This window comes from Synchiropus splendidus, chromosome 16 (genome assembly GCF_027744825.2).
Source record: "Synchiropus splendidus isolate RoL2022-P1 chromosome 16, RoL_Sspl_1.0, whole genome shotgun sequence".
Classification (NCBI taxonomy): Eukaryota; Metazoa; Chordata; class Actinopteri; order Syngnathiformes; family Callionymidae; genus Synchiropus; species Synchiropus splendidus.
The window spans coordinates 21066922-21077500 of record NC_071349.1 but is presented as its reverse complement, the minus strand read 5'-3'; the positions used below and the strand labels follow the sequence as shown (position 1 = coordinate 21077500).

General features: G+C 49.0%; 1 protein-coding gene across 1 annotated transcript in view; it reads right to left on the bottom strand.

Annotated features, from left to right (window-relative positions):
- sertad4 (SERTA domain containing 4) overlaps positions 1 to 10386 on the bottom strand; it is a 10445-nt gene extending 59 nt beyond the window's left edge. Inside the window, exons 1-4 of the mRNA XM_053845421.1 lie at positions 10244 to 10386; positions 3671 to 3833; positions 3403 to 3512; positions 1 to 3331 (exon numbers count right to left, since the gene is read on the bottom strand). The exon at positions 1 to 3331 is cut by the window's left edge and continues 59 nt beyond it. Coding sequence (XP_053701396.1) covers positions 2597 to 3331; positions 3403 to 3512; positions 3671 to 3812 — 987 coding nt within the window. The 5' untranslated portion in view covers positions 3813 to 3833; positions 10244 to 10386 and the 3' untranslated portion in view covers positions 1 to 2596. The remainder of the gene's footprint in view (positions 3332 to 3402; positions 3513 to 3670; positions 3834 to 10243) is intronic.
- Between the last annotated feature and the right edge of the window lie 193 nt (positions 10387 to 10579).

Genomic DNA, 10579 nt, shown 5'->3' with positions numbered 1-10579 from the left:
CGATTCTTTAACAAGGGATTGCCCTATTAATAGCGACAGTGGAGAGGTCAAAGATGAGAAGGGGTGCAGCGGAAGATGCAGCAGGAGACACATCCCTGCGGCAAAAAGTGTTCAGAAACCAACACAACCCTTAGGAAGTTATACACACACACACACACACACACACAGTGTGTCATTTCTGGCTCTTGTGGTGGAGGTGATGGCTCAGCAGACCAAAGTTCTGTGGGATTGTAAGTGAAATGTCAAGGAGGGACATTCGTGGTGACTTCTGAGATGTCACAGATTGGTTAGGCGTCACAAAAGCGCCACACATTCAGGAGTATACAGGAACAACAGAGGGGAGTTGTGTCCAACAATTCTTTTACTGGTCGATACACTGGGCACAGAACACCACACGTAAGCGCTGGTCAAGACTTAGACGAGTGACACATCTTGGAACCAAGGCATTGCTTCTGTCATCGTCACTAACACACCAGCTCAACGCACATTTTTGAAAGAACAAAATGACTCAAGGGGTTGGTTCAGTGGCACAAGAGCCCAGACAAGCATGTCAGTAACCGGACAGCTGAGAGTTTTCATTGTGCTGAACTGGTTCAGTTGGTTAGGGTTAGGGTTAGCTGGACAAACATGATCACAAAGCAGGGTTCTGAGTAGAGCTGCATGACATTTGGCACATGACTGAAACATGTTTTGGAGATAAGGATGACATGGCTGGAGAAGACAGGCGCAGAAGTGAGTGCATCAGAGGGACAGGTGGAGAGGAGAGGAAGGGATGGAGCAGGACTGTTGAAGGAAGCTGCTGCGGGACGATGAAGATGGGTGAGGATGGTCAACTGGTGGACCTGACGACCAAAGGAGATGAGTCACGTCAACTGAGCTTATATTCACAAGGTAACAATTCCCGCCGATTTAACAAGGATTCATTCAAGAAAGGACACTGACACCTTAAACCCCATGAGCTGTAAAAACAAATACCAAAAACACTGAATTACTTCTGGTACTGGTTTCAATCGAAGACATATGGACAACAAACAGTGGTCAGTAATTGGGTCTCGACGTTGACCTTGAGATCACCTTGTGAACACCCAGGAAGAGCTGGAGGAGGCTGCGCCTGCAAGTCCGCTCAGACGGAGGAAACAGCTGGTCGACACAAATATCCGTCCACATTACACCAAGTGCAATAAAAACATGCAGACGGCATGAGGTTGGAAATGGAGCTGTTTTCTGTGCTGTGTTCCTTCTGTCAGCCAGACACACGAAATAAGGCCAGGTGCAACAACAAGGCACTTGGAGTTGTTATTGTGACACAACTGTTGTTTACAGCAATGATGCTTCACCGCAGGGCCGCGAGCGCCCCCTAGAGGGCCGCTAAAAGGTTTTTGTTTCCCACCTCTGGGCCGTGAGACGCTCAGTTCTGATACATGAGCCACGTGTGGCGGCAGTAGTGAGTCAGTGAACTGACCTGACCGCTGCACATCTGTGATAGTCACCAACTATGGAGAAGTTCGTGGAAAGAAACAATGAAGAAGAAAGTGATGGCGCCTCCCGAACAGTGAAAAAACTGTTTGTGAAAGCACCTGTTGGAGCATTGTTAAAATCAATTGCAACACTTGTACTTGTATCCTTTTTGGAGTTTAAATAAAAAAAAATGTTTACAATATTTAGACTTGGTTTTATTATATTTTGAATTTTATTCAGTTTCTGTTCTTTTTTTCTTTAGGAAATGTGATAAATACGACTTGCACCTGCTTCTGCTGGTTGGACTTTTCCATGACAAATAAATATCTTTGCGACGATCGCAAGGTCTCATGTTGTTTCACAAGGTTTTGGTTTGTTTACGCGTCAGTCGACCAAATATGGCTGTTGATCACAGATGAAATTGAGAGTCATGGATCAGTTCTAATGAAGGGATGGGAAGGTTCAGAGCCCCTGGTTTAGTGCTTATATTGTCCCGGCTCAACAATGACTATTGATTTTTAATACATGAAAGTGATGTTTTTCTCTGCCTAAATTACTTTTAACTTTTGTTTTAAAAGAATTTCAGTTGGTTTTCAGTTTTCTTATCACAAAAGATTAGTCTACTCTTTCAAACAGTTTTCTCTTTTTTGCAGCAGTGTTCAATTTAAAGTTGTTTTTTTATTTGTTTTCCCCTCTTTGTTTAACAAAAAAATCAGTTTCAATTCAAAAATGTGAAAGGGTTAAAATACCAAAAGCTCAGTGCAAACCACTAGCATTGCTGACAACCTGCCAAACCAGACCAGCTGCAAACATGTCGACGATTGAGACGAAAAGTACTTTCCTCTAGTGTCCTGCCTGCTGTCGATCAGCTCACTCTCACTAGACGGCGCTGACAGTTAACATCACTGCACATTTATAGTCGAGTTTGAAGCACCCGAACACCAGCAGAAGCTCCTGGAGACCACTGCACCACTAAAGTGTGCGAGGAGAAAGTGCAAGACATTTCTTCCAGGGAAAATGCCAAGGTAGGAGGCCACAACGCTGCTAGAGTGCTGGGGACAGCCCTGAGTCTGCCATGATCTTGTGAAGACAGACGCAGAGTGGATGCCCGTATCAAGAGCCAGGAGCAGCAGTACCATCAGTGTCTATGAAGCCGACGAAGCCACAAATGTGACGTGTGCCTTTTCACTTGTAAGTGGCACTGACAATGCGTCACTCCTTCCTCTTCCAGCTCCTCCTCTTCCTCCCCCGTCTCCTCAGCAGTCCTTGTTTCACTCGTCCTAGTCCTACATTTGTGCTCCACAGATGAACCTGCTTCTTCTTTTTCCACCTCATCGTCCTCCTCCTGCTCTTCCACAGTGTCATGATCCTCCACTGCAAGTCCAAGTTTGCTGTGAGTGTTGAGCTGCAGGAGGGAGGAGGATGGTGTGGACGGGCAGGTGGACAGTGGCGCGTCATAAGCCGAGAGTGGGAGGTGGAGGTCGTGGCCTGCAGCTGCTGCCGCAGCGTAGAAGCAGCAGCAGGTCTGGGCGCGCTCCGACTGAAGGTCTCCTTGGCCCACACGGACCATACGGAACCGCTTGCGAAAGGGGGGTCCACCTTGGGGTGCGAGGCAGATACGCGGAGGTAAGGCGCGCAGTGCTGGGTGAGCAGGTGCGGCGGTCGGCGGCATGATGCAGGGAGCGGTGGGAGAGGCAGAGTTTGGAGAGAAACAGCAGTCAGAGCTCTGGAGCAAGATCTCCGCCCGCAAGCGTCCCAAGAGGTTATTGACCAGGACGGAGCGCCGCAGGAAGGCTTCTGGGTCGTCAATGAAACGCATCTTCTCCAAAGAGAGGCGCAGGATGTGAGCCCTCTCTTCCAACACCGGCGTCACCTACAGCAAGCACATTCATTGACAAATGTCATGCCGTTCTGCACGCCAGCATCACTGTCAGACCGTCTCACCATTTGGCAGTAGGTCCTGAAGGTTAAAGGAACCTCCTCACAGTCAACTAACTTCCTCTTGAAGTAGGCAATCTTGGAGCGTTGATCAGGAAGGCGCCTGCAGGTGGCATCTGGAGGGCAAACACAAAAAAGGAGTGTGTTGAAGCCAGGAAATCCATTTTTGGTGTAGGCCGACAAGTCGTGCATGTGATACTTCTGTAATGTTGAGACCAACAGGACTTGTGCTTCAATGTGCTGCATTATACACGAGCAGAAAACATTCTAGTACCTGGGGTTAAAGACCCTACAGAGGTGCAAGTGGCTGCTGGGCTGGACGGGCGGCTCTTGGTCCAGCGCTCTGACTCCCATGAGGAGAGGGGAGGGTCTACCTCTGGCTCCAGGAATGGATTCATGGACAAGACAAGGGTCATCTCTCTCCCCCCAGTTTGGCTCTGAAAGGCACAAGGTAACAAAAGCTTGGTTTACTGGATCCCACCACCAAACTCAGACACAGGATTTTGGGTTCTAGGTAAGAACGCTCTTGTTCAGCTTCATCTAAAAGAGTGGCAAAGCACTGTGTTTCATGCATGTCTGCTGTGGAGCTTCTTTCAATCTGTTAACTTTGCATCATGCAGCACATCCACGGCAAAATGCTGCGCAGGGAAGCGCCTTCAAATGAAACACGCCAGCACTTGACGCAGCACGGAGAGTTTTCTGGGCTCATGAAAGTGAGAGCACTGGTTCCTCAGCAGCAGCTGACGCTAGCAACGCTCGCCGCTCCCGGCGTGACATCCGGAATGATACGAAACAATCATTCATTCATTTCACCGAGCTGGATGAGCAGCCATTCTCAGGTGTTGTTTATGCTGAAACGGAAACGGCAGAGTCCATTGCCGTCTTGGAGTCAGGTGCAGCGTTCATCAGCCACTTGAATCTGAAACTGTTGAAAACATCCGGAGTGGAAACTTTGATCACTGCAGTGCTCTCTGTCTCAGAGTCCCGCTACAGTCAATATTTTACGGACACAGCACCATCTCCAGAGAGACTCACCTGCCACGTCTCTCATTCAATGCCATGTTTTTCAGTTGTGTCCTTTTGACAGAAGAGTTGCTGCATGCTGCAAGGTTTTTCTAGTTTTGCTTCCTTGAAGAGGGATATGACAACGTGTCTGAGTTCATGTCAAGTTCATTTTTTCACACCATAGACACAGAAGGTCTCATCATTTTGATTACAAATTCATTGTCGAGCCGTGTGATCGGTATCAGTGATAGCTCCATAATTTTAACCTAATTTTAAAAAACAACAAAGCAGAGTGTGTGGCTAAAAAGACCCGTAGTGCAGCCCTTTTCTGGCACCCAGCCGCCGACACAGCTTGCAAACCGCAGTATTTTGCTGCACATCACTATGGAGATTTCACCACCGCCGCCACACAAGCAACATTGAAACGTCTTTTTTCCTCCATAACATCTGAGCAGCCGGCATCATCGGCCCTGCACTCCGCTCCACCATCGCTCAGTCGGGCCATTATTTAGGTCTCCTTCCATTCAACTAAATGTGATCTCACTCCTTTGAACACAGCATTTACTTTCATATTTTGAAATGGCACACTTCGTCGCCATCATCATCTGCTGGATTCAAAACATGGGAAACTCTGTACTAGATTCTGCGGCATCCTTGCGGAGGCTGGGTATCCCGAAACAATACGGCGGCTTCTTTGCAGCCTCCCAGTGGAGCGGGTAGCTGATCGAACCAACTAGACAGCGAGGCTGCCTGAAGAGTCTGTCAAAAAGATCTCGCTCAAGCTAGGTGCACACTACATTCTATTGACACGTGTTTCATTTTTTAGAGTCGCTGCTCAAGGCTCCCCCACCAGGCCCATCATGCTGTGGTTACAGTGCTTCAAGAGCTTTGGCAAATGAATCTTGATGGTCCCGCTTATTTCCGTTGGCCTCAGCTATTTTCCTCTCCACCACCTCGGCTCACGTTTGCTCGGGCACAAAGAAACAAGCATGCCATCACTCCCCCTGCCCTCCGTAGGGAGCTGCAGCTCCACATCTCCCCCTCCCTTTCATCCAGAATCTCAATCCCTCACTTGCGCGCTCCCTCACTCGCCGGCATCCTTTCAACACCGGTCACAGATGACAGCTCACTGAACACGGGGTATGAAAAAAAAAATACCGATGGAGCCGCTTTCCTACATGTACAGCAACACTTCTTCTTCTTCAAAGAAAAGGAGGAGAGGACGGGGGAAGCGCTGTGAACAAGTGTGTGAGCATCTGTCAGAGCACAGAGGAGAGACAGAGGGTAGAGAAAACAAGAAATGGGAAAGGAAATCTCCCCAGGGGGTATGATCCGTCTCTCTCTGTCTGCATTTGGCTGGGATGCAAGATGGTTGGAAGTGAGCGCAGACTGTGTGTGTGTGTCAAGGTGCTTGTCAGACTCTTCACCTCAGTCACAGCTCCTCCTGATTGCTCCGCTTCCCTCCCTACAACTGATCCCAACCCATCTCCTTTCCCTTGATGATGAGGCTGTACTTGCAGGCCCAGGGCACGAGCCCGAGTGAGCGGAGGTGCGTGAGGAGGAATGATAGATGGATGGGATGAGTCAGGGTGGGAAGGGGACGGGCCGTAGTGGAGACCCATGGCCTGCAGGGAAGACTTCTGCTCTTGTGGTCGACAGACACAAACCCACTCAGCCACAGACACCGTGTTGTGTCCTCAGACATGCTGATGCAAGAGTAGAATAAGGCCATGCAAATGTGTTGGAAGGGCACGTTCCATTCGTATTTCTTTGTCATCCTACTTCTTCATTTATTCTACACACAACTGCTCATCTCATGACATTTGCTTTGAACTTTCAGTAACAACAGAAAGGGCCTACATCCTAGTTTCTGGGTTCACAGAACAGCCAAAGCCTCTGCAAAAACACCAGCCTTGCAACACTCGACCTTCACATTCCTTCTGAGGCATTTCGTCCATTTTCATCTGCAGCTGGACAAATGAAAACAATTTGGGTGACAGAACAAGAGACAGTGCTGTGTGGAGTACGCAGGATGAGCTCAAATAGAGATAACCTCCCTCCTCCGGATCTTCCCTTATCATCTACGGCCCTTTATTGTGTGTGTGTGCATGTCGTGTTTTTGGCTGCTTCTGAAGCTGGCCTTGTGCCAGCTCGCGAGTTGTCGGAAGGTATCAGAGCAGCTTGCGCTTGGCAGAGGGCCATCGTGGTCACGGTGGTGTGATGATGTGAAGTTGTGTTGGTGGCCTGTGGGGGTTCGGCCCGCGCTCCTTGCTCAGAGTGGTGACACGCGTGTTGTGACAGAGCAGCTGCAGAGGGCTGCTGTGTGGACCCTCTGCTCCATGGCACCACGTTCAGACTGATTGGAGCATCAGTACGTGCTCTCAGAGTTAATACCCCCACATGCTGGGAGGAATGGGAAACACTTGCAAGTCTCATGTTTCTGTTTGGTCTTTAGGGAGAGGGTTCATCTCTTCATGTGCAAGAACACAAACATGGCAACTTTGTTGAGACGGATTGTTTCGGAGGATTTCAAAATATTCTCTCCCCATCTTCTCTCACCGTGCACAAGTAGACTGCAGAGGACTTGAGGCCCAATGAGGCGCCATCACCATTGACATACTGCCGACTTTGTCATAAGGCCATCAAAGCCATGGCTTGTCCAGCATGCGTGCAGCCAGCCTCAACCGAGCCGCAGGCTTCAGGCACTGTTGCTGCCAGTCTAGGCAGAATGATAGTTTCCATATCATTATATGAATCAAAGTATCTTTTTACATTACATAAACTGCTTTATAATGTTTTACCTAATGAGAGATTGGATCCAACAGATGCAGGTATATTGTGTACGGTAACCGCAGACCGAGTGGAGTCGACATGACACGTGAGCCGTGTCGACCTGGACCTGAAGACACCAGGAGCAAACACCGGAGACTGGGCCTTAAAAGATGGACTGAAGGTGGAAGAAAAGGGTCCGGGCCAGACAGTCTCTACACCTCTTGAGCTACGTCAGGCGTAGGTGCTGAGAAATGAGACTCCTCTGTCAGGGAATATGTTCTTTTGGATTGAACTTGTGGGTTTTTGGTCGTCACTCTCACAGTAAACGGACAGGTGGAGGATACATTAAAGGTGTATTTCCCTACAGGGGAGCTGCAGACACACCCTTGTGAAAAACGTATTGACTCTCTTCAACAAGGATCATCGCAGTGAAAAGCTGTGTTTTCCAAACGCTGCTCCAGATGTGAGAGCTCGTGTCCTGCTGAGAGAGATGAATGGCTTGGCAGGGCTGCAGGCTACCTACAGGTTCACATCCCTAATGAGCAGACGAGTCTGCTGAGAGCTCCATTTGATTGATAGCACCACAGCACAGAAGTGGAAGAGGAGGAATCACAGCAAGGGCTTTTGGATGAGATGGAACAAAGGAGTGAAGGGCTTTGGCAGGAAGCAAAGAGACTTCTGTAGTCTGGTCCTCCACGCCGATGATCAGGGTTGGATGTTCCTCACGGTGTCATGACCACATGTGACAAAATAGCACTAGTTGTGCTTTTTCAAGGGAGAGGTCAGTCAGAGCTCAGTCGTGGCACCATACAAACAAAAGCATGTTTATCAAGGAGGACCAAACTGCCCTGTGCCGACTCGTCCATGATGAACAACACTTTTCTGGATGTTGCATGGCCAACATGCCAAGACTAGTACTGTACATTCCACCTCTATGAATGAATGAAGGAGTGTATATTTCAGTTCCCTCTGACTTTTCTTCAAATACATTTTAGGATTTGTGTGACCATTTTTTTAAACTTTTCTACAGCTGCATCCAATTCCTGCAGAGAAAAGGGTGAGGAGAAAAATGAATCTTCACGGTCTCCTGCAAACTAGTGTGTACTAATGTTAGCACCCCCCAGTGGATCGGGACTCCCAGCTCTTAACCCAAACCCACACCTTCCTCACGTCGGACCAAAACTTTCAGGTAGTTTCCAGCACCAGGTACTCAGCATCAACATGACAGTACCCCGTGGGTACAATGTGAGACAATCATGGCTGGCCTGCTCATCATCAGAGCACAGCTTCCATGGTGCAGCATCCACTGGACAATAGATGGCAGCATCTCCACCAAGTGTGTCGTAGGCTGGCATCCAGACTGGACTGGACTGGACCCAGAAGCAGGTAAAGGTAGAATTGAATGTACCATTCACGGACCTGCCGCACACAATTCCAGTTCTCTGTTTAATACAGTGAGATGTGTGGTTTCTTCCTGCTCTGAGGGCGACCACGCTGTGGCGTTCGCCAAGCTGGTGTCAGCTCCATCCAGCTTGGCTGGTCCCTTTTAGCAGACCTGCGAGCGCAGGATTAGTGAAGTAACACTTCTGCCACAGCATTCTAAGGCAACCTTTATTTATACAGCAATTCACAAATGCAATCGCAACTATTAACGCAATTTCAACCAATTCTGTGCGGCCATTTTGTCCCATTACTTCTACACCGCTTGTGCGTCACCATATTCACAAGCGTCTTGTTGAGAGGAAGACTTACAAGACGCCAAATGCTCACCTGCTTCACGTTAGTGGAGGGAAGACTATTCTGCAATGCCCGCAATATTGTGGTGCAAAAGATAACTGTCGCTTGATAAACACTTTCCACCTCAAAACATGCCAGGAGAATGGCAGAAAAACGAAGAGGACAGACGAGACAAGTCACAATGACAGAGGCTGTTTGCACGATGAGTTGAGGTCCAAGCAGTGCCAGTGTGTCTAACCCTAACCAATGTCGGCACACTGCATATTAGTGTTTCCTTTAGGCCGAAGAGTTCTGCTCTGAAGACCGGAGGTGCTCATTCCCTGGACATGAGGTGGATGAAAAGGGAACCTTGTGGGTTTGATCTGTTCGCTGTTTATGGTCAGCTGAATAAAACTTATCTGTTTCATATGCAGCACTCTGCCTTTCTTTATTTGCTTTAAAATGCAATGCAATCTTTTCTGTGCATTGTTCTGTCTTATTGTTATCCAGTAGGTTTGTGCAAAAAAAGTGACTTCTGTGTTTGATTGAATTGGGAAGGAAAAAAAAAAGAAAATAACAATTAGTCTCCGCCTATTGGAACAAAAATCGTCAACAAAAAAATGGCAATCGCTGCACCAATAGCCGCCACGCAGCCTCCTGTTTTCAAAGGGTTGTGTCGAAAAATATGAGGTCATATTCCTGTTTTGTTTCATGAGACAAAACTGTTATTTGATAGTTCCTCAGCAGTTCATGGATGTTTGGAGTGTTGTGTCTCACACAGCACTTGGTAGCTGAGCTTCTGTGAGCGGCTGCAGAGGCGCAGGAGAACACCCAGGAGTCAGAGCACTTGGTCACTGGTCAGGTCACTGGTCACTGGTCACTGGTCAGGTCAGGTCAGGTCAGGTCAGGTCAGGTCACTGGTCACTGGTCAGGTCACTGATCACTGGTCAGGTCACTGGTCAGGTCACTGGTCAGGTCTGGCCAGCATGATAGACGGAGCATTGTGAAGAGGGTTGACCAGTCAGTTAACAAACACAAATGAACACGAGCTCATGCGAATGTAAACAACCCTGAAGCGCCACTCTTCATGTCAACAACCTGAGCCCCGCGCGGCTCCAAGTTCGCGGGCTCCATTCCACTCACAGCTAGGACCAACACAACCCCGGGGTCGCTGTTTTCTCGTTGCTTTCACGCCCACGATGTTAAGTCGGGTCTGGTGTCCCGAGCACTGCAGTCGTGGTGAGATGCTTCTGCCCGTGCTCGTGCGGAGCCACGCCAGTCAGGACGCGTGAACAGCACCGCGGTGCGGGACGCCCGAGAGCGGAGCGGGTCCTGGGAGGACGGCTGTGCTTACCTGCTGCGAGTGAGGTCCTTCTTTGTCTCCTGCAGGGCTGGAGCAGCGCCACCGTCCGCTTCCGTCGCGCTGGAGAGAGTCACGGCGCGTGGACGCTGCCGAGGATCAGCAGCAGATGCAGCCCTCCTGGTGACGCCTTTACGGGCGGCTCGGAATTCGTTCTACTCCGCTCAATTCATTCACGGAAATTCGAACGTTTTTACGGAAACGCAATAAACGCTATAAGGGCAACCAAGCACCCATCGCCTTTGATCAGTTACGTCCGTTACTATACTTTTACTGTCATAACTGGGTTGTGAAATATCTGCATCGTCGCTGAGGCTACAAATAACACTT